The sequence below is a fragment of the Scylla paramamosain genome, chromosome 47, assembly GCF_035594125.1.
Source record: "Scylla paramamosain isolate STU-SP2022 chromosome 47, ASM3559412v1, whole genome shotgun sequence".
In the NCBI taxonomy this organism is placed as follows: Eukaryota; Metazoa; Arthropoda; class Malacostraca; order Decapoda; family Portunidae; genus Scylla; species Scylla paramamosain.
Genome location: NC_087197.1, coordinates 3554158 through 3577500, shown reverse-complemented (window position 1 = coordinate 3577500; position 23343 = coordinate 3554158). Strand labels below are relative to the sequence as shown.

At 44.8% G+C, this 23343-nt stretch overlaps 2 protein-coding genes across 10 annotated transcripts in view; one reads left to right on the top strand and one right to left on the bottom strand.

Annotated features, from left to right (window-relative positions):
• LOC135095058 (trichohyalin-like) overlaps nucleotides 1-18940 on the top strand; it is a 55010-nt gene extending 36070 nt beyond the window's left edge. For 3 of the 9 annotated variants that reach the window (XM_063995705.1, XM_063995704.1, XM_063995703.1), the window contains 9 exons: nucleotides 6305-6471; nucleotides 6853-6936; nucleotides 7234-7780; nucleotides 8836-11213; nucleotides 11342-11463; nucleotides 11769-11897; nucleotides 12836-12933; nucleotides 13241-13403; nucleotides 15311-18940. In XM_063995705.1, the coding sequence (XP_063851775.1) occupies nucleotides 6902-6936; nucleotides 7234-7780; nucleotides 8836-11213; nucleotides 11342-11463; nucleotides 11769-11897; nucleotides 12836-12933; nucleotides 13241-13403; nucleotides 15311-18837 (6999 nt within the window). In that variant the 5' untranslated portion in view covers nucleotides 6305-6471; nucleotides 6853-6901 and the 3' untranslated portion in view covers nucleotides 18838-18940. Of the gene's footprint in view, nucleotides 1-3103; nucleotides 3283-4947; nucleotides 5312-5503; nucleotides 5594-6304; nucleotides 6472-6852; nucleotides 6937-7233; nucleotides 7781-8835; nucleotides 11214-11341; nucleotides 11464-11768; nucleotides 11898-12835; nucleotides 12934-13240; nucleotides 13404-15310 lie in introns of those variants that run through there. The other 6 variants (XM_063995701.1, XM_063995699.1, XM_063995707.1 and 3 more) reach the window with 6 other exon arrangements.
• Nucleotides 18941-19447: 507 nt separating this feature from the next.
• LOC135095062 (V-type proton ATPase subunit e 2-like) lies at nucleotides 19448-22779 on the bottom strand. Its single transcript, XM_063995719.1, has 4 exons — nucleotides 22624-22779; nucleotides 21898-21945; nucleotides 21389-21476; nucleotides 19448-20826 (listed from the first exon to the last, which is right to left on the bottom strand). The coding sequence occupies exons 1-4, from the start codon at nucleotides 22719-22721 to the stop codon at nucleotides 20716-20718; spliced, it is 345 nt and encodes a 114-aa protein (XP_063851789.1). The 5' UTR covers nucleotides 22722-22779; the 3' UTR covers nucleotides 19448-20715.
• Nucleotides 22780-23343: the final 564 nt, after the last annotated feature.

Sequence of the window (23343 nt, the reverse complement as noted above, 5' to 3'; positions counted from 1 at the left end):
TGACGGTTTATTATTGTTTGTGTGCGTCAGTTGTAACCCAAGGGCAGGCATTATAATTACTGTTGTTGTTAGTTTCTCGTTTGATGTTTCTTGTTATTGTCAATAAAATGAATGTTTCAAAAGGGACAGGAGTTGTTCTCTTATGAATCTAGTGAAGTTTTTCGTACACGTAGATGTTAAACTTACGAGTTGATGTCACGGTTGGCCAGTCCAGCTGGCTCCACTGCACCAGCGTGCTGCCGCTGACCTCATGACTGCTGAGCGTGTTGCACTCCTCCACCACTCTGTGCGTGAACCAGTTCCTACCAAGCTCTTTCCTAAACCTAATAATCTCACCTAGCTTATATCCGTTACCTCGAGTTCTGTCCCAGTTGTTAGCACGACACTTGACAACGCTGCTTTCTGACGTTGCCAAGGTCATGCAGTGATTGATCACGGCTGTGTACCTCAGGTCAGGTGGAGGCAGGTGACCGAGGTCATTCCACCCCCCCCCCCCCTATCTCTCTCCTCTCTCTCTCTCTCTCTCTCTCTCTCTCTCTCTCTCTCTCTCTCTCTCTCTCTCTCTCTCTCTCTCTCTCTCTCTCTCTCTCCTCTCTCTCTCTCTCTCTCTCTCTATCTTTTACGTAGGAGGATTACTAGCCAAGGGAAACAAAAATGAGGGGAAAAAAAATCCCACTGAGGCGCCAGTCCTAAAAGACGTCAAGAGAGTCATTGAGAACTGAAGGATAACTGTCTTGAAACCCTCCTGAAAGAGTCAAGTCACAGGAAGGTGGATATACAGAAGCAGGCAGGGAGTCCCAGAGTTTACTAGAGAAAAGGATGAATGACTCAGAATACTGGTTGATTCTTGCATTAGAGAGGGTGGACAGAATAGGGGTGAGAGAAAGAAGAAAGTCTTGTGCAGCGAGGCCGCGGAAGGAGGGGAGACATGCAGTTAGCAAGATCAGAAGAGCAGGTTAGCATGAAAATAGCGGTGAGAAGACAGCTAGAGATGCAACACTGCGGCGGTGAGAGAGAGGCTGAAGACAGTCAGTTAGAGGAGAGGAGTTGATGAGACGAAAAGCTTTTGATTCCACCCTGTCTAGAAGAGCGGTATGAGTGGAAACCCTCCAGACATGTGAAGCATACTCCATACATAGTAGCTGGGGGGCTGAGAAAAACTGGCGGAGACGACTCAGAACGCCCTAACTTCATAGAAGCTGTTTTGCCTAGAGATGAGATGTGAAGTTTGCAGTTCAGATTATAAGTAGAGGACAGACCGAGGATGTTCAGTATAGAAGAGGGGACAGTTGAGTCTCATTGAAGAAGAGGGGATAGTTGTCTGGAAGGTTGTGTCCAGTTGATAGATGGAGGAATTGAGTTTTTGAGGCAATGAACAATACCAAGTTTGCTCTGCCCCAATCACAAATTTTAGAGAGATCAGAAGTTAGGCGTTATGTGGCTTCCCTGCGTGAACTGTTTACTTCCTGAAGGGAGAAGGGACGTCTACGAAAAGACGTGGAAAAGTGCAAGGTGGTATCATCAGCGTAGGAGTGGATAGGACAAGAAGTTTGGCTTAGAAGATCATTAATGAATAATGGAAAGAGAGTGGGTGACAGGACAAAACTCTGAGGAACACCACTGTTAATAGATTTAGGAGAAGAACAGTGACCGTCTACCATAGCAGCAATAGAACGGTCAGAAAGGAAACTTGATATGAAGTTACAGAGGGAAGGATAGAAGCCGTAGGAGGGTAGTTTGGAAATCAAAGCTTTGTGCCAGACTCGATCAAAAGCTTTTGATATGTCCAAGACAACAGCAAAAGTTTCACCAAAATCTCCAAAAGAGGATGACCAAGACTCAGTAAGGAAAGCCAGATCACCAGTAGAGCGGCCTTGACGGAACCCATACTGGCGATCAGATAGAAGGTTGTGAAGTGATAGATGTTCAAGAATGTTCCTGTTGATAATAGATAAAAAAAAAAAAAATCAGATAGGCAGGAAATTAAATTAGAACTGTCACCCTTTTTAGGAACGGTGAATGTAGGCAAACTTCCAGCAAGAAGGAAAGGTAGATGTTGACAGACAGAGCTGAAAGAGTTTGACTAGGCAAGGTGCAAGCACGGAGGCACAGTTTTGGAGCACAGTAGGAGGGACCCCATCAGGTCTATAAACCTTCCGAGTGTTTATGCCAGCGAGGGCATGGAAAACATCATTGTCACCATCATGATCCAGTGGACACTTTCCCTCCCCCACCTGCCTCGCGCCCTCGTGTGCTTCACAGTGCGAGGAAGAACTTAGTTACCACGAAAAAATGTAGACATTTCTTAAAAGAAAAATGCCAACAGAGGGTATTATCAGCAGGTCATCCGTGGCGACGCTACTCCCCAACAAGGGGCCACGCCTCAACGCTCAGGACAAGACAGATTCACAGGCTTGTTGAACTGTCACCATAGAGTAATAACAATAATGATAATGATAATAATAATAATAATAATAATAATAGTAATAATAATAATAATAATAATAATAATAATAAAAAAAAAGCTGAAAGCCTCATCAATTTCAACTGAGACTGTTGAACTATACCACTGGATGGAAATACCCTTGGAAGCCCAAACTGAAAGTATTTTTAAGTATAGATAATGTTGTTGAAACGCTTATGCTCTTTTATGGCTATTTTCAAGGACCACTGTAATCTTGGCTTGCTTCCATGCATAAAGAAAAAACAAGAAAAGACAGGCATCCTATATATTCTTATATTTAGTTGTTCTCGTTTGTAAGTATTTTCTAGATTACAGAAAATTAACGACATATTTTCTCCTTATTTTTATTTTTTTTATTTATTTATTTTTTTTTTTTTTTCTGTTCTTTTCATCAGCCTGCACGCATGACAAATAATATAGATAAAGAGGTACACCCTAGGCCTGGCAACACTGGGCGGAAACGTTTGTTCTAAGTTTAGCTATTCTTTTTTTCTTAACTGTTTTAAGGAAGTGGCAAATCATCGATATTTTTCCCCTTATTTTTATGTGGCTTTTTATTATTTTCTGTGCATTTAACTTCTACGCTTGAAAATAACAAAAAAAAAAAAATAAATTGTTGGCGCATTGACTTGGCAACACTGGGTGAAAAGAGTGAAACCTTTGCCGCCAAAACAAAACGAACCAAAACAAACCCTTAATTTTCGCCTGTTACAGCCATGTCTCGTGACCCCAAGTTGTTTGTGAACGACTTGGGGGAGCCACTGACCTTCTGCATCACTGGATGTGTGATGCCAGGCAAACTGTCCAGCATAATAGAGGTAATGGCGAGGCAAGTTAAGGAGTTTTGAAATTTTGGTGGAGATGGAGGGAGTGAATTTCGATATGCTCGCGTTTTGAATATTTGGGGGTTTAATTGGTGCCAGTGGCGGCTTTCTTGCGGTGTTTATGTGATTCTGGTGATAGTGTAACAGGGTGCAGTGAAAGTTATTGTGGTTTTAAGTGTTGACGCCTGGTTAGCTACCCTTATATAACATATGTACAGGCAGGTAGAGGTTGCTATTTCATATTGTGGGTAACTAGTGATGGACATGTTTGTTATTTACTTATTTGTGTAAGATTTTCCGTTTTTCTTATTTGCATATTTGTGTAAAACCTTCATATTTTCGTTTCAAGTTGGCGTAACGTTTAGCTGTCACCAGTCTTGGGAGGGGCGAGGGGGGATGTTTTGGCCCGGTGTAGTGGAGTGAGCCCTCGTTTGTCAGGTGAGCTCTAATTACCCACTGGAGTTCCCATATATCAGGAAAAAAAAAAATAATGATTAGGGTGTTTTTCTTGGTGTGGTGGTGGTGGTGGTGGCGGTGGCATATGTTCTAGTCGTTAGCCAGGCTCTAATTAGATACTTGGGTTCAATATATCAGGAAAATACAGTCATAAGGGTGTTTTGGCCTGGTGTGGTGATGTTTCTTGATGTTGTGGTGGTGACACGTGTTCTGGAGTAAATGTGCAGTTTCAGCCAGTACTCCCATCCTCTTTATCTCTTTCACTATAGACAACAAGCATAGGGCCTGGTGGAAATGTGGAGTTTTTGGGTGGGGAAGCTAAATTATGGTATTTTTGACATTCCTGAAAAGTCTAAGGAAGAGAGACATCATGTAACTAAAACAGGAAATTTCTAGACTATCCTAACATAATGTAACCAACCTAACCTAATGGGGGCCAGCTTCGCCACCTCCTGGACCCCCTTTAAGGTCACTAACCTAACTAAACCGAACCTAACATTACCTTACCTAACCTCCTAACCCCTCCATAAGGTAAACTAACATAATGTAATATTTTGTATCTTCCTACACCCTGTCAGTCACTGCCAGATATCAACAGTAATTACTTAATGAAAATACCTTAAGAAGAAATCAAGGGAACTGGCGGGAAATTGCCAGTTTGTATATTCACAGCCAGCACACGTCTTTTCTGTAGTCGTGGTTTGACTGACGCAGCACAGATAGTCTCGGGTGCTGCTTCCTCCTCTAAACGCGTGCCTGTATGCGATTGGCTGACAAATTTCCTTGTGACCTGATTGGCAGCAGGTAACCCCATGTTGTAGTGGGTCTTAACACACGACTCAACGTCACGTGACCATTGAGCATGTGCACCATCGATAACAAACATATGAACACACTCAGTATCCTACAAGAGATGACTGGAAGTGGATGTAAGCCAGAATTGACTTAAACCTTCAAAATTCTCATCTGAAGATATTAATTTCCAACAGTAAAATGGGGCCAGACTCTAATTGGACACTGGAGTTCCCATAGATCAGGGAAAAAACAAAATCATGACGGTGTTTTGGCCTTGTGTGGTGGTGGTGGTGGTGGTGGCGGCGGTGACATGAATTAGTTGGGTATTATTTTAGGAGAGGATGGACCATGATGCTCTACACGTTTAGCAGTATTGTTTTTTTTTTTTTTGTTTTTTTTTTTTCCCCTTATGTTACTGAGAAACCTGCGTTGTTTAAATTTTCGTCACACATTAATGGTCTCCGTGATGTTGGGAATTTTTGTTATTTGGTGTGCTTAGGTTAGGTTATATTCAGTCAGGTTAGATTAGATCAGATCAGGTTAGGGTAGATTGGGTTAGTTTAAGTTAGGGTATATTAGGTGAGGTTAGGTTAGGTCAGATCAGGTTAGGGTAGGTTAGGTTAAATCACATTAGGTCAGGTTAGGTTAGAGTTGCCTTTTTTTAAGTTGTCATTTCCACTCAAGTGCCCTAAAATGACCATATTTGAGTTCCCTGCCCATAAACCCCGCTTCTCGACGAGTCCCCAAGATGGTAGGGGGATGAGGAGAAGAGGTAAAATGAAGTATTCCCAACGTGGTTTATGCTCGAAATCGTCAATAACATAAACATTAACAAATGTCACAGTTTTGTACCTGAAATGCAGCTTAGTTCTATTATAAAAATTTACCCCTAGTTAACCAGACTCTAATTACACACACGCAACAACTTAGTATTTTGATTATATAAACAAAAAACAAATTACAGAATAATGAACAAAAAATATCAATAACTGTCTGTCACTCTGGAGCTGCGGGAATCTTGCTGCAGGAAAATAACAACCCTGATTTAGTTAATGTAAGATTTTGAAGAAACTGTTTTACTATAGGTTTAATGTGAGTGGCGATTGAATAGAGTGAGGCCAGGAGTTAATTCTCTCACTGCATGATGATTCTTCCCATGATTGTCTGTAAATGTATTGACTTGTTTTTTGTACTTGTGTCTTTAATAGTTCCCCAGCCGTGACAAAACAAAATTAACTTGGCATTCTTTTGTTTCTGTGATATTCTTTCATCTCTCTCTCTCTCTCTCTCTCTCTCTCTCTCTCTCTCTCTCTCTCTCTCTCTCTCTCTCTCTCTCTCTCTCTCTCTCTCTCTCTCTCTCTCTCTCTCTCTCTCTCCCTACTTGCAAACTTTTTTTCACACTTTTCAAATGATTAAACTAACTCTATGCACTATTTCACGTTTTTTTTTTTTTTTTTTTTTTTCTCAGCAAGAATTACTCTGAATTACTAGTGTCAGTTGTTACCTTATAATACATGCATCAGTGTTATTCTGTCTCGCTGCCCAGCCTCCCCCAAGGGCCCCACCAGCAATCCCTGTTTCTTCTCTCTGTCGCCCAGTTTGAGACAGTGCCAGGCCAGTGTCATGAGTGTTGTGTTGCAGGAAGTGGGGGTGAAGGTCATGTGTTGCTGTGTTGGAGGGAGGCTTGGGAAGTGATGAATGTTGTGTTGGAAGGAGGGAGGCATGAGTGTTGTGTTGTGGTGGGTCATGTGTTGCTGTGTTGCAGGAGGGAGGAGGCCGTGTGGTAAAGAAGGAGGGGCCTCACACAGTCACGCTGGTGCAAAGAACCTCCAGTAATCCACGCAAGTCACTGCAGGGCACCAACTCTTTTTTTTGCACCTACATCCAGGATTGTGTCAGGCTGAGGCGACTTCTGCTGCTCAGGAATTACTGGTGAGTCTCAAGATTCTCTTTTTTTTTTTTTTTCAATTAACATGCTGGATTTTGTATTTATTAATTTTTTCTCATAATTCTATAGAGCATTTTGTTTTTTTTGTCCCTTTTGCATCATCTCATTTCTGCCACTCAAGAATTACTGGTGAGTCTCAAGATTATCTTTTTTTTTTCTTTTCTTTTTTTTTCTTCCAATTAACATGCTGGATATTGCATTTATTCATTTTTCTCTTTTTTTTTTTTTTTTTTTTTTTTTTTTCCCATCTCATTTCTCCTTTTTCCTTTCCTTACTAATTAATCCCATGTACACTATTGACATGCACCAGTAACCTCACTACAGAACATCAGCGACATCAGTAACACCAGTGACATCTTCCACAGGGCGGTCAAGGCCAGTAACTTTAATGACACCTGTGACCCGCAGGATGTCATGATGGGCATGTTCTCCTGGGAATCTTGTCACAGGTAAGCTGATGGCCCATGCCTGCCTGTGTCCACCTGTCATCAGTAAGTGCTCCTAATACCAGCCCTGTGTTGTGAAGCTCCCTGCCAGTCCTCCTGCAGTTCATACATTCAAATACCAGCCTTTTTAACTTGCAGCATTTCACTTCACAATGATTAGTCTCATTTTCTTTTATATCTTGTCATTTTTAGTGAATTTTACTTAGGTTTTCACCATACCACAAGTTTGTCATTATGATCACTATTTTTTTAACCTTGCCTTTTTGCATTAATCAAACCAGCATCATGCACACCCCACAGGCAGCCACACAAGTGCTTGGAGGAGGACAAGAGCCAGGAGTCGGCAGCCCCAGGCACGCTGAGGGACCCAAGATCCTTGCCCTTGAAAGCCTGCCACGTCAGGCTGGAGAAGATGGATGCCAGGGCCATCCGTCATGCTGCCCAGACAGGAAAGCCTTGCCAGAGTAACCAGGAAGAGACTCGACAAACTTCTGCCTTCCCCTGTGATGTCTTAGAGCCTTCCTCTGATAGCGCCCCACACAGTCCCGTGCACGACCACCACGCCAGCCCAGAACCTGCCAGTAAGGTGAAGCGTTTGGCACCCAAGAGGAAGAGAATGCAACAAGCAAGATGGCACCAAGAAAACAATGCCCTTGATACATCTGTTGAGTCGGCAAGCACCAGCAGACAGCAAGCCAGGGAGAGGCGCAGGAACGGCAGGGTTGTGAAGAGGAGGAGGGCGATGCATTTGGGGATGGCTGAGGAAGAGGAGGAGGAGGAGGAGGATGAACCTATCCAGAGAAGAGTAATAAGATCAAGGCCTGTGTTGCCGCATCCCATATCTAAGGTAGGTGTGATTCACTCAGGGTCGTCTGCTGCTCACCCAGCCAGCCGTTCCCCTACAGAAAGTGCTCAGAGCTCATAGTGACCGATCTCTGGGTAGGACTGAGACCGCTTACACATCACACACAGGGACAGCGAGGTCACAACCCCTCAGGTTACATCCCGTACCTACTTGCTGCTAGGTGAACAGGGGCTACACATTAAGAGGCTCACCCGTTTGCCTCGTTGCCCCCAGGATTCGAACCTGGGCCTTCTTGGCTGTGAGCCGAGCATGCTAACCACTACACTACATGGTGTGTGTGTGTGTGTGTGTGTGTGTGTGTGTGTGTGTGTGTGTGTGTGTGTGTGTGTGTAGTTTCTTTGTGTGGTTAGTGAGGGACTGTCTTGATGTTTGAGAGTATAACATTGCCGATCACCCCCTGTGCTGCTGTTTTTTTTTTTTTTTTTTTTTTTTTTTTTTTTTTTTTTTTTTTTTTTTCTTTTATAATTTATCAAGAGGCAGCAGACAATACAGTGATAGTTGCTGAAGGGGTCTTGATTTACATGGTATACAATAAACATCTATGGCAGCAGCTTCACCGCTTTTACAGTGTGGACATGATTGAAATGCATACGATATACTATTTTGGCAGAAGCTGCACCATTTACATAGCTTCACCACTTTCATAGTGTGGACATGGTTGAACTGCATACGATATACATCTTTGGCAGGAGCTTCGCCACAGAATAACAAACACCTACTGGGGGATCGAACATGGGACCTTCCGTCTCCCAGTCAGGAGCGCTACCCGTTACGCCACGTGTGTGTGTGTGAGTTTAGGTGAAAGATAGAGATGTGACCAGGAAACATTTATTTATAGCCTCTCCCTCTTAATCTGTGATTGTTCTGAGAGGTTGTCCATTTGGTTTTGTAAGAAATGACTTAAAGAATAGAGTGTTTCATTGTGTGTGTTGTACAGTCATTGGTACAGTGTGCCTACAGTCAGTCACAGGGCAGTGTTTAGAGGCCGGTGTGCACCTCATGTCTTCCTGTGTTGTCACTGTGCGTGCCTCCCACAGGTGCAGCCGAAGAAAACAGGCCAGCTAAGGAGAAGCAGGACTGGTGAGGTGCAGCAGGAACCTGTCACCGTTGATAAGAAGATTGGAGGTGGCATGTGGCGAGGGATTATGTCCTCCGATAATGAAGACCCAGAATGTGAAGCAGTGATCACCATGCACTCGTCTGATGAGGAGAGCCTGTTTTCCGAAGAGAAGTGCCTCTTTTCCCTGTCAGAGAACTCACAGGGCAGGGAGGCTGATGGTAATAGCCTTTCCTTCATGAGCGAGAGGCAGGAGGCCACACACTCATGCCTGCCAGACAGGGACACACCAGCAGGGAAGCCAGACAAAGCCACACCACCAGAACAGGCAGATCAGGACACACCAAGAAGGCAGCCACAGGTAAACAGACACACACCATCAAGAGGGCAGGCAGATGCAGATTGTGAAGCAGTGATCATGTACTCGTCTGATGAGGAGAGCCTGTTCTCCGAAGAGAAGTGCCTCTTTTCCCTGTCAGAGAACTCACAGGACAAGGAGGGCAATGGTAATAACCCTTCCTTCATGAAGGAGGGGCAGGAGGCCACACACTCACGCCTGCCAGGCGGACCCACACCAGCAGGGAAGCCAGACAAAGCCACACCACCACCAGAACAGGCAAACCAGGACACATCAGGAAGGTGGCCACAGAGCCACACGCCAAGAACACAGGCAGATCAGGACACACCAGGGAGAGTAAAGATAAACAGACGCACACCACCAAGAAGACAAGCAGGAAAGGACAACACATCACCAGAACATTCAGAGGAGGACACCACATCAAGGGGACAGGCAGGGAAGAGCACCACAAGAAGAAGACAGGAAGAAAGAGACACATCACCAGAATATTCAGAGGACACCACATCAAGGGGACAGGCAGGGAAGAGCACCACAAGAAGAAGACAGGAAGAAAGAGACACATCACCAGAATATTCAGAGGACACCACATCAAGGGGACAGGCAGGGAAGAGCACCACAAGAAGACAGGCAGAGAGAGACATGTCACCAGAACATTCAGAGGAGGACATCACATCAAGGAGACAGGCAGGGAAGAGCACCAAAAGAAGAAGACAGGAAGAAAGAGACACCACATCACCAGAACATTCAGAGGACACCACATCAAGGAGACAGGCAGGGAAGAGCACCACAAGAAGAAGACAGGAAGAAAGAGACACATCACCAGAACATTCAGAGGACACCACATCAAGGAGACAGGCAGGGAAGAGCACCACAAGAAGACAGGCAGAGAGAGACATGTCACCAGAACATTCAGAGAAGGACATCACATCAAGGAGACAGGCAGGGAAGAGCACCACAAGAAGACAGGCAGAGAGAGACACATCACCGGAACATTCAGAGGAGGACATCACATCAAGGAGACAGGCAGGGAAGAGCACCACAAGAAGAAGACAGGAAGAAAGAGACACCACATCACCAGAACATTCAGAGGAGGACACCACATCAAGGAGACAGGCAGGGAAGAGCACCACAAGAAGACAGGCAGAGAGAGACACATCACTGGAACATTCAGAGGAGGACATCACATCAAGGAGACAGGCAGGGAAGAGCACCACAAGAAGACAGGCAGAGAGAGACACATCACCGGAACATTCAGAGGAGGACATCACATCAAGGAGACAGGCAGGGAAGAGCACCACAAGAAGAAGACAGGAAGAAAGAGACACATCACCAGAACATTCAGAGGACACCACATCAAGGAGACAGGCAGGGAAGAGCACCACAAGAAGAAGACAGGAAGAAAGAGACACATCACCAGAACATTCAGAGGACACCACATCAAGGAGACAGGCAGGGAAGAGCACCACAAGAAGACAGGCAGAGAGAGACATGTCACCAGAACATTCAGAGAAGGACATCACATCAAGGAGACAGGCAGGGAAGAGCACCACAAGAAGACAGGCAGAGAGAGACACATCACCGGAACATTCAGAGGAGGACATCACATCAAGGAGACAGGCAGGGAAGAGCACCACAAGAAGACAGGCAGAAAGAGACACATCACCAGAATATTCAGAGGAGGACACCACAACAAGGGGACAGGCAGGGAAGAGCACCACAAGAAGAAGACAGGAAGAAAGAGACACCACATCACCAGAATATTCAGAGGACACCACAACAAGGGGACAGGCAGGGAAGAGCACCACAAGAAGACAACAAGCAAAAAAGAGCACCTCATCAAGGGAGCCCCAGCAAGCGATCACATCCAGAGGCAAGCCAGATGGAGCCACCAGCCCCAAGACCAGCTCCTCAAGGCAAGACACTTCCTCCCCAGGCCGCTCTGAGAAGTGTCCCTTGTTCCTCAGTCCCCCTAACCGTGGGCATCATTCACGCTCCAAGAAGTGAGTAGATGTGTGTGTGTGTGTGTGTGTGTGTGTGTGGCTTACTTGTTTGTATTTTCATGGGATTGAGTCAGACTTACATCCTGTTTTTGTATGAGTGTGAGCCTGATGGTGGTGTGGTGCTGCAGGAACGAGTCGTACAGTGTGCAGGAGGACCTGGACATTGTGAAGTACATCGATGCCTTCCAGGAGTACCAGCGCCTGGGTGGCCGGGAGGTGTGGAAGGAGATGGAGCACTACTTCAAGTACAGTGAGTCACCACACATTTGTCTACTCAAGTATGTCACTGTTTTTCTTTTATTTTTAGTGATGGTAGGTGGCGTGGATCCACAAGACTGTCATTGTCATCTTCCACCAGGTGCCCACAAGGCTAGGAGAGTGGATGATGTGTGTGTTTGTGTGGTGCCTTGTCTGGACCACCTTTCCTTTCATTTTCTTTCCTGTATTTGTCCTCCACCTTAACCTACCTCACCTCTGCACACCCAACCCTGACAAGCATCTCTCCCGTCACACCCATGCACCCTCTCACCCCCATCCCGTCCCTCCCCGCTGCAGGACGGACTTGGCAGAGCCTGAAGGAAAGGTTTCGGAAGAGGATAGCACCCAACCTCTGCACTTACATCCATTTTGGCCTGAAGTCTCAAGTGGTGGAGCGAATGAAGCACAACATTGTCATTGATGTGGGTGAGTTCATGGTGGTGGTGGTGGTGGTGGTGGTGGTGGTGGTGGTGGTGGTGGTGGTGGTAATCAGTCATCATTATTATATTTCCTTAGTTCTATTTTATTACTTATTATCTGTATTCATAGTGTTTGGTATTTATTACTCTATTTGTTTTATTACTTGTCTCCCTATTCAAGATATTAGTGTCGTTTTTTTTTTTTTTTTTTTTTTTTTTTTTTTTTTTTTTTTTTTTTTTTTTCTCCATTGTCTGTGAAATCAAAGCACTAGGCATGTGGTGTGGTGGTAGTTGCTAGAGTGACTCACCAGCCATGCCACACACCAAGGGTTGTGTTTGGTTATATTTATCTTCTTTGGTTATCATATTTATGTAGTTTTTTTTTTTATATTTTATTTATTTTCTTACTTATTTATTTTTTTATTTTTTTTTTATATTTTATTTTATTATTATTTTTTATATATGTTTATTTTTTATTATTTATTTATTGATTTATTTGTATTTATTTATTTTTTATTTATTTTATTTATTATTTTTTTCTGTAAGAGCCACTGGCCGAGGGCAACAGAATTATGAACAAAAAAACAGAGGCCTACTTAATGCCACTTCCCATACAGTTGTCAGATACAATGATTAAAAAAAAAAAAAGGGGGAGGATAAGTGTATTGAAACTTCTCTCTTGTTTGGTTATGCTGTTTATCTTGTTTGCTTATCATACAAGGATCTGAATGCCTTATTTGTTTATCCTGTGACATCTTGTTTGGCTATCCTATTCACTCCTGTGCTATGCTGTGGGACATGAGTTAGTTAGGTAACCCTCCCTACTGCTGTGCTATCCTGTGGGACATCTGAGTCTGTTAGGTTATCCTTCCTACTTCTGTGTTATCCTGTGGGACATGTGGGTCTTGTTTGGTTACCCATTCACTCCCATGTGGCTGCCCTCAGAGCCGGGAAGGAGGCAGAGGAAGCGGCGCAAGGAATTCATCAAGGACGAGGACTTGTGCATCCTCCACTTCATCTCCGTCAACCATCGTTACCAGGAAGTAAGTCATCCGCACCCACAGCCTCTCTCCCCTCAGTTGTCAGAGAGTGTTTATTTATTTATTTTTTTGCTGTATACATTTGTTGATTCATGTATTTTATTTTACTTATTTGTTAATTTACTTGTTTTATTCCATTTATTTATTTATTTATTTATTTATTTATGCACGCTCAGAAATGCCAGACTTTAACAAACACACGCTCAAAAAGTAACGAACTCAAAGAAAACTGTCTATTTTTTGTGTTGAGAGCAGTGTGGCCAGACTCTCACACTCACACTCTCCCTACCTCCCTCTCTCCCTCCCTCAGGTTGGTGGGGTCATGATGTGGAAGGAGATGGCAAGCTGCTGTGATGAGCTGGCTAACCACACCTGGCACAGTTTGAAGACCAGGTTTCACAAGAGGATCCTCCCTAATCTCAGCGACTACAACCTCCCTAACACTGTGGTGCTGCAACTACAAAATAGAAAACGTAAGTGTTGCTGTAGAAGTAGATGTCTGTTATCATGCCTGTATTTTTCGTTTATTTATTTATTTATTATTTATTTATTTTTTATTTTATTTTTATTTATTTATTTTTTTTTTCCCTCTGCTTTGCTTGTTTTATTATGGAGATGTGTGGTGATATAAGGAGTAACTGCCTCATATCTTCTCATTCTTGTTCTTTCACTTTCTTCTTCACCTTTTTTATTTATTTATTTCCCTCCTTTGCTTGTCTTGCTGTGGTGATGTGTGGTGTTGTAAGGAGCAACTCTCAAATTTTCCTCTTTTTCTTATTTTCCTCTTTCTCTTTCTCCTTTTTCCCCCTCTGTTTCCTTGTCTTGATGTTCTGTAGGGCTGTGGTGGGGATGTGTGGTGTTGTAAAGGAGGTGGACCAGGAATGTGAACCCCAATACTGATGTACAATATAGTTTTAGGGTGTTACAGTGTGGTGTCCCTTCCCGGTAATGCAAGGGATAGTAACTGTTGGCATAGAGGCCGTGCCATTATCAAGGATCTGTGATGAAAAATTATGTGAAAAACTATAAAGGAAAGTAAGAAACATACATATACATGCATCATTAAGTTGTATACAGAGGACAGGGTGTATTGTGTATTGTCTGAATGGTGATATGTCGGCCGGTTCTCTGTGTACGTTGCTTAATTGTGTGCATGTGTGTATATATATGTATTTTTTTTTTTTCCTTTTCCTTTTTGTTTTTTACACTTTCCTCAGATTGTTGATGGTTAAGACTTCTCTGCCACACACACAGCACTTTCCTGGCTTAACCCTTTGACTGCAACTTGGTATACCTTTCCCTGATTACCAGTCACTCTGAGACATCTTGACTTGTTCTGCAGCCACATCCAGTCTTTGAACTGGGGAGAAATTGCAGAATGTTTTCTTTTTCATCGCTAACTTTCTTGTAGATGCTTGTAAATACTTCGCTCATTGCTTCTGCTGCTGCTAATTGTGTTGTGTCCTAGTGAAAGAGTCAACTGACCATTTCACAATTGAATTAATGTAACATAGTGAATTCTCTTTATCCTAAAAAGTTGAATTATTTTAACCTAATGGATTCTATCTGATCTTAAAAAAAAACTGAATTATTGTAATATAACAAATTCTCTCTTATCTTAAAAAGTTGAATTATTGTAACCTAACGAATTCTTGCTTATCTTTACAAATAGAATTATTTTTCTTTAAAAAAGCTTGAGTAAGAGTGTAAGATTATATGAAGATGAGTCACTTGCTACTTTTTTGGGGTGGAGTAGAATGAGGTGAGTCAGGTAAGGCACCACCAGTCAGTCAGCACCAAGACATTAATTATATTCCAGCCATCACTGCAGGTTTTTATTGTGTGCATCAATATGTTTTGTGCACTCAGCAGGCTAAAAACTGTCCCTGCCTAACTGTTCACTGTGATCCTGTTTTTTGTTTATTTCATTCCAACTAACATGCAGTTTTGTAGTGTGGCATTGTGTGGTGCTGAGTGGGCTGATGTAATAAGTATTCACTATAGTGAATGCTCATTAACAGCAGGCAATTTTATGGAGATATGTCATTGTTTGATATTCAACAGCCAAACTCAACCTATGTCATTGTTTAGTGCTGAACTGACCTAACCTAACCTACCCCTCATTATTGGTACTGAACAAACTGACATAACCAAACCTACCAACCCAACCCATATCATTATCTACCACTAAATAAACTGACTTAATCTAACCTACCCCATGGCATTGTCTAATACTGACCTGACCTAACCTACCCCATGGCATTGTTTAGTAGTGAATGACCTGACATAACCTGACCTGCTGACCCCAAAAAGTAGCTATGGTGGCTTATCTTAGCAGCGTGTAGCAAACCTCAATGCTCTTATCATCCCCATGTGGCAGGAATCACGAAGCTGGACAGACCGAGGAGTTCCGAGAGTGACTCCTCGCTCAGATACCCCAGGAAACGCAGAGATATGGCCACACCACGCAGGCAGAATGCATTCACCAAGAGGAGAGCACACCACAGGGACAGAAACACAGACTCAGACACAGACTCAGATAACGAGGAGATGTTTGACCATCGTCGTACTCACAAGTCAAAGAAGAGGAAGTTGGAAAGAGCGTGGGATGGCAAAGAAGGTAGCATCTGTTTTGTTACTCGTACTTATGAATCGAGGAATAAGAAGTCAGGGAGAGCAAGGGATGAGGTGGAAAGTGATGCAGATGGTTTTATTCCTCACACTCACAAACCAAAGAAGAGGGGAAGAGAAAGGGATGACGTGGAAAGTGATGCAGACGATCCAGCTTCTCACACTCACAATTCAAGGAAGCCAGGGAGAGCAAGAGCAAGGGATGAGTGTGAGGAGAGTAACGAAGATGACTGGGAACCCCCTCGCCCTCTACCCCTTCACCCAGACCCTAGGAAGACACCACAACACAAGGGCAAGAAGCAGCTGGTGGAAGAAGATGGGGATGACAATGAGGAAGGCCCACAGCACACCAGCAAGCAAAGAACACAGAGAGGAGCACCATTTGCCTCACCCTCCCGCCAGCTGACCATCAAAAGGTTCTTGAAGGTAGGCAGGAAGGGACCCTCATCACTTCACAGCAACAATCCCACCAGCAGGAGGAGAGACAGAGAGAGGGAGGAGGAGGTGTTAATAGAAGATGAGGGTGAGCTGGTGGATGAGGTAGGGTTGTTGGAAGATGAGGATGAGGAGGAAGAGGAAGTAGTGGAGGACGAGGACGAGGAGGTGGAGGATGAGGAGGAGGAGAAGGGGGTGGAGGAGGTGGAGGTGGAGGTGGAGGTCCATGCTGAAGCTTCCCCTCGTCCTCTGCCTTCAAAAGCTCAGCAGAAGGGCAATAGACGACAAGAGGAAGATAACAGCACCACCACCAAACACCACAGAACACAGCCAGTAAAGATGTATTCCAGGAGTGGTGCCTCACATTCTTCTCCAACCATCAGGAGCTTCTTAAAGAGTGGCAGAAGGGCTCTCTTGATGCCAGACTTCTGTGACAACCTCTCCCCTAAGACCCCCTTCAGAAACGGCCCCTTAGACAGCAGAAGGCTCTTAGGCAGGAAGGAAGCAAAGGAAGGTCCAGCTGTTAATACAGAGACAGAGAGGGATGAGGTGAAAGTAGTTGCAGAGGAGGAGGAGGAGGAGGAGGAGGAGGATGAAGATAGCTTGCCTTCCTTGATCATTGATATCACACCAGATGTTAGGAAAAGACTTGAGAATGGTGCAGAGAAGGTACAGGTGCAGGAAGAAAGGGAAGAGCGGGAAGAGGAGAATGTTAGGAAGCCGGTAGATCAGTGGGAAGAAGAGGAAGAGCAGGAGGAGGAGAATGTGAGGAAGCTGGGAGATTGGCAGGAAGAAGAGCAGGAGGAGGAGATTACAAGAAAGCCGATAGATCAGCAGGAAGAAGAGGAAGAACAGGAGGAGGAGAATATGAGGAAGCTGGTAGATCAGCAGGAAGAGGAAGAACAGGAGGAGGAGAATATGAGGAAGCTGGGAGATCAGCAGGAAGAAGACAAAGAGCAGGAGGAGGATATGAGGAAGCTGGGAGATCAGCAGGAAGAAGAAGAAGAAGAAGAGCAGGAGGAGAATGCGAGGAAGCCAGTAGACCAGCAGGAAGAAGAGGAAGAGCAAGAGGAGAATGCGAAGAAGCCAGTAGATCAGCAGGAAGAAGAGGAAGAGCAAGAGGAGAATTCGAGGAAGCCAGTAGATCAGCAGGAAGAAGAGGAAGAGCAGGAGGAGAATGCTAGGAAGCTGGTAGATCAGGAAGGAGAAGAAGAGCAGGAGGAGAATGTGAGGAAGCCAGTTGATCAGCAGGAAGAAGAGGAAGAGCAGGAGGAGAATATGAGGAAGCTGGGAGATCACCAGGAAGAAGAGGAAGAGCAGGAGGAGAATGCGAGGAAGCCGGTAGATCAGCAGGAAGAAGAGGAAGAGCAGGAGGAGAATGCGAGGAAGCTGGGAGATCAGCAGGAAGAGGAGGAGGAGAATGCAAGGAAACTGGTAGATCAGCAGGAAGAAGAGGAAGAGCAGGAGGAGAATGCTAGGAAGCCAGTAGATCAGCAGGAAGAAGAGGAAGAACAGGAGGAGAATGCAAGGAAGCTGGTAGATCAGCAGAAAGAGGAAGAGCAGGAGCCTGTGGAGGATGTACTAGAGGAGGATGAAGAGGGCGATGTGGACGTGGAGAACGATAATGGAAACTCACCTGCCTTATCTCGTAACCTCACTGTGGAGGGTAGAGAGATGTGCAGCCAGGGTGAGGTGACAGAGGAACAGATGATGGAGGAAGATTACCTACCTTCCTTGTCTCTTGAGGTGGCTGAGAGTGGCAAGGAGGGTGAGGCGCTGAAAGAAGATGCCAGGGAGGTGGTGATGGAGGAGGAGGAGGAGGGTGAGAGTCAAGATGAGGACTGTTCACAATTCCTGAGCAGTTATTTCATCCCGGAGAGTGAATTTTTTAAGATGATTGTTGCAGTGCCTAGTGATGATGCCACACACAGCTCACCTCCTCCCCATCAGACCACACCTGTCCATCTTGACAGCCCACACACCACACCTGTCCATCATGACAGCCCACACACCACACCTGTCCATCTTGACAGCCCACACACCACACCTGTCCATGACAGCCCACACACCACACCTGTCCATCATGACAGCCCACACACCACACCTGTCCATCATGACAGCCCACACACCACACCTGTCCATCTTGACAGCCCACACACCACACCTGTCCATCATGACAGCCCACACACCACACCTGTCCATCTTGACAGCCCACACACCACACCTGTCCATCATGACAGCTCACACACCACACCTGTCCATCATGACAGCCCACACACCACACCTGCCCATCATGACAGCCCACACACCACACCTGCCCATTGTGACAGCCCACACACCACACCTGCCCATCACGACAGCCCACACACCACACCTCACCGGCACAGCCCTGACAGCACCTCATCCTTATCAGTCCTGTGCATCTCTCCTCACGACCCTCACTTTACGCACCACACACCCGACAAACCACTTCGTGTGGCCAGCCAAGAAAGCACACCATCTGACCTCGATCCTGACCTTCCCAGCCAGACACCGGAGGCACAGCATGCACCCACCTCCCTAGTCCTCGTCCCTCTAAAGAAGACCAATATACTTTCGGAGATCCTCAAGGTGAGTCCAAGCGACTCCTCAGCTCATGATTGCTCCACAGCCGACAACCAGGCTGCCTCGCGCTTGTCGAGCTCGGATTCGGAAGCTACTGTTGTGGATGTGGTGTCGCTGGAGGAGAGCCACACTCGTGCACCAGAGAGGCCGCAGAGGGAGGGCAGGAGTGTGGCTAGCTCCAGCAGAAACATGCCAAGAGGCAAGCTCAGGAAACAAAAGATCCGGAGGAGGAAGTAGCAGATGGTGACAGGTGTTGGCTGTTTGTGTTGCCAAGCTGCAGATGGAGTGTTTAGGATCAGTGGTTTTTTTTTTTTTTTTACTGAAATATACTTTAATATTATCAAGTACTTTGTTTTTATCCACTCAGGGCTTTCAATAATTATGTAATGCTTTGCTTTGTATCTCTTTGTCAAGGGTTCAGCCCCCTCCCAGGGAATCTCAGGGCTAAAAGTTTATCTCTTTATGATCAGTCTTTCAGTGTTTAGAACAAGAAAATAAGGGAAGCTGCAGGAGGCCATCAGGCCTACACATGGCAGTCCCTGTATGAACCCTTCTCCACCCCTCATCAATGCAGGAATTTGTCAGATCCCTTAAAGTCTGTGTGATGCCTCAGAGGGAGAAGTGACAGGTTCTCCTTGCACCAGTGAAGGTCACCCTCAAGTCACGTTTTTTCCCGGCAGAGGATGTGTCTGGGAGGGAACCTTCTCCTCCCACCTCTTCTGCTCATGAGACTCAAGCCATCCAGCCCGTGAAGGGAAGGGTGTGAAACGAAGTGATGGTGACATTCATACTTAAACAACTCTTCACCCAAAACACACACACACACACTATGGCATTACCAAGAAGACTCATTTCAATTCTTTATTTAATGCAATGTGATGATTTTAAGACCTATAAATTCATTACATATTTGGCAAGGGCCATGAAGCAACATTAGGATGAGTCAGCCTTCTCTACTGCACAACACACCCATCCTGCATGTGGTGCCTCGGGTCACCGGCGCCCCACACACTGCACCACCCCAGGAAATGGAATGTAATTGGACAGACTGGGAGTGCTGGTGGAGTGCTGAGCTGCAGGGTGGCATGCACAGAGTGGCCAGGGACTCTTCCTTCCATCATCTCCACTGCTACTTGTTATATTCCACCCATTGCTACTTGTCTTAGCTTAGTTTGGCTTATATACAAAGACCCTACAGTACTGCATAAATATGTTACTATGATAATTGCACTTCGGTCCCTAGGAAGCACCAGCACCAGTGTGAACCAGACAGTGATGGATGTATTCCTGAAGCGAGCCAGACAGGCGTTTGGGTTTGAATTAATGTGTTCTCAAGACACCTCACACACTCATGTTGCATGCAGTGAGGAGCAGTGGAGGCCTCGTGTGGTGCACAGTATGAGGTGAACCACAGCCCCTCACCGTCCAATACTCCCTGCACTGCCGTACACTGCACGCAATGTCAACACGCTTGTGACGTGTTGTGGAGTGCTTTCATTTTAACCTACCACCTGTCAAACACCTGCCTGACTCATCACACACTTGGTGCCTCACATGAAGACAATATTTTGTTCATTTGTTGGATATTTTGAAAACATGTTCTAACAACCTAGATAAAGGTTAATGTATAGCTATTTACAGTTTAACAGAAATGCTAAAACTTTAAAAACCAGTAGTAGGGATCTATAAAAATACACTACACAACCACTTGTCCTGAAGGCAGCACAGTTGTGGCACCCTACATCCCATGCACACACACACACACACACACACACACACACTCACACATACACACATGTGAATGTACACAGACTCATCCTGTCATTCCTTAGCCAATGTTTTGAAATATTTTGTGCTCACAACTATTTTTCAAAGCCCACAGAGATGATTAGCCAGGCTTCCAAGGGTATGTTTTTCCCACTGATGGTGTAGAATCATGAACACACCCTTCAAAACCCCTATAATTTTTCATGAAGCCTGTTAAAACAAAAGACACTGAAAGGTTTACAAATACAGTCCTTGATGTGGCTGGGATGAGTCAGGCGGGTCACATCCTCGGCTCCCTTCCAGCACGTCACTGTCCCGCACACGGCCGCTGCTTCCCTCAGACAGGTGCTAGGCAGTAGCAGGCGTGGAGGAAGTGAATTCCATGGTGGAGGACGTGAATTCCATGGTGGAGGACATGTCTGTTGTGGACTCCAGCTCAGTCAGGTTCAGATTGTTGTCCTGTTGAGGTGTTGAGAAGTCAGGGGCTGCCATGAACTGGGATGTTGTGCATTGTGGAGATTGAGAATATTGTGTAGGTAAGACAAGTGTGGGGAAGTGTCAGACAGTGCTTTATTCCCCATAGTTGTGCTGCTGATGTGTAGACGAGGCAGCACGTGTGATGATATTGTGGATGTAACTACAGGAAATGGAGAGGAAATATCAGACGGAGTCCTTTATTCTCATACTAACAAATGTTTACTTGTCCTGCTGAGATACAGACGAGGCAGTGTGTGTGTGATGACCTGGGATATGCATTGAGTTGGTAAGGCAGTGGAAGGAAACACAGGATGAAGCTGCACTTTACCTGGGAATGTTGCAGGTGTTGTCTTCACACTGAGGAAGACAAAGGTTCAGACAAAATAAAGTGCTGCTCCTCCATTCTGTGTTCCCTCCCACCACCACATTCCTCTGGTACTGTGTTGCCTTAGGAGGGTATATACTCTCTCTCTCTCTCTCTCTCTCTCTCTCTCTCTCTCTCTCTCTCTCTCTCTCTCTCTCTCTCTCTCTCTCTCTCTCTCACCCAGAGGTACTGCAGGGCAATCACAGTAGTATTGTGCAGCTGTGGTCCGATGAGTGGGTTCATCTGGTGCATGTAGGCAAGCAACCAGCTGAAGAGAGGGAGGGGAGTGAGTGGTGGTGATGCAGTGCAGACTGAGGGCAGTGTGCAGGAAATGTGAAGTAAGAGGAATGTTATGTTTCAGAAAGAGGAAGAGAGAGAGAAAATTATCTTTCACTGAGACAAAAAAAAAGAATAAAGTTTCATAAGGAAAAAGAAAATTGTACTTCACCAAGGGGAAGGTGAGGAAATTCACCAGCCTCAGCAAGAGGAAGAGAAAGAAAACTGCTTCACAAAGAGGAGGTGGAAAAAAATTGTTTCACTAGGAGGAAGGCAAGGAAAATTATATATCATTATGAGAATGAAAAAATATATATTCCATCACTCCTGCCCCATGAAGAGCACACCAAGCTGCTGCACACAAGCCCAGGGCAATGAGGCACAGCAGTGGTGGGTGGGTCAGTCACACTCACAAGAGCCAGCAGGAAGCCGCCGTGATGGACAGCACCACCTGGATCACCCTGCAACAAACCAACCTGTCAGCAGGCACCAGACAACAGGATGTGCATGTCAGATTCACACCAGTATTCAGATGCTTCACTCTCTCACCACGACTATTTTCCAAGGCCACAGAGATGATTGGCTGGGTTCTCAAGGGTGTTTATCCTATTAATAATGTAGAAATGTTAATCTATTCACAAAAATCGTAAAAAAAAAAAAACGCAAAAAAAAACTGTCACTTCAACTACAGGCTTTTGAGTGTGATGGAGATGTAGTGCAGAAGTGTTTCAGAATGTGGGGCTTAATAAAGTTCATTTACTAAGCCACACACTTAACGGTAAAAATAAAAGCAATAATTGTAACGATAATGATAATAGTAGAGTAAAACACGAGCAATTCCGTAAACACACACACACACACCAAGGCAGGGTGGTTCATAAGCAACAGGTGTCTAGGAATCGAACACTGGTGAGGAAAAATACAACTCCTTTACCACGAGCACCAATGCAACCATGTGGAAATCCAGAACTGTGCAAAATGGCTCCATAACACTACAGACTGACGAACACAAAGATATTTCCACCAAAAACAAGATACAAGTCGATAGTTTAGAGTTTATGGGGCACCATATTTTAAGTCTCCTCAGGGGGCGTATTTAATACACAGGAGCGGCATCAGGCATACAGACACACACTCACCCTTTGTTTGGTCCCCTGCCTACGATAAAGGGCAGCACGAGGCCCACCACACCGAAAAATGCCGTTACCACAGCCACAGGGATTGCGTCTGCTCCCATCTTTCCTATCAGCTGACTGACACCCTGACTCTCTCATCCTCTCCTCATATTCATCATTCCTGCCATCCACGCCGCTCCAAATTCCTCATACAACACCAATATAATAATCTAAGTGAAATTTTTATATGTATTTACTAATTTATTAATAGTTTTATGTGTTTTGGTAATGTTTTGTTTTAGTCGTGCGTCTGACAGCAGCGTGAATCATATGACAAGTCAGGTGCCAGGTGAGGTTTAGTTTTATGTCAATATTTGGTTGATTTTTCCCTTGGATTTCGTCTTTACTTTGTCATTATGTTGATAAATAGAAGTTACAATTGAATCCCTAAAAGAAATCTGCCATTGTTCAATTAAGAGTGATAATTTAGATATCTCTTAGGAGTAACTTTCAGCGTCACGTAGCAATCCACTCCAGATAAACAAATTTAAGAATTTTTCTTTCTTCATTTCCCGCCAATTTCTAATTATAACAAAAATCAGGCGCGATGGATAAAGTAATTAGCGATGTGCGATGTCTACTCAAACAGTTAGGGGAAGCAACCATGATGAATAAACCCCAAAAATAAGTAAAATAGTTACGCACTCAAAAATTCGTCTTATAATTTAGTGAGAGAAAACACAT

Coding starts and splice junctions, on each gene's coding strand:
- LOC135095062 (XM_063995719.1), bottom strand. CDS start 22,721: ATGGGAGCAGACGCAATCCCTGTGGCTGTGGTAACGGCATTTTTCGGT. Junction 21,477..21,897: donor GCGGCTTCCTGCTGGCTCTT/GTGAGTGTGACT, acceptor CCCTCTCTTCAG/CTGGTTGCTTGCCTACATGC. Junction 20,827..21,388: donor TTGCCCTGCAGTACCTCTGG/GTGAGAGAGAGA, acceptor ACACCTCAACAG/GACAACAATCTGAACCTGAC.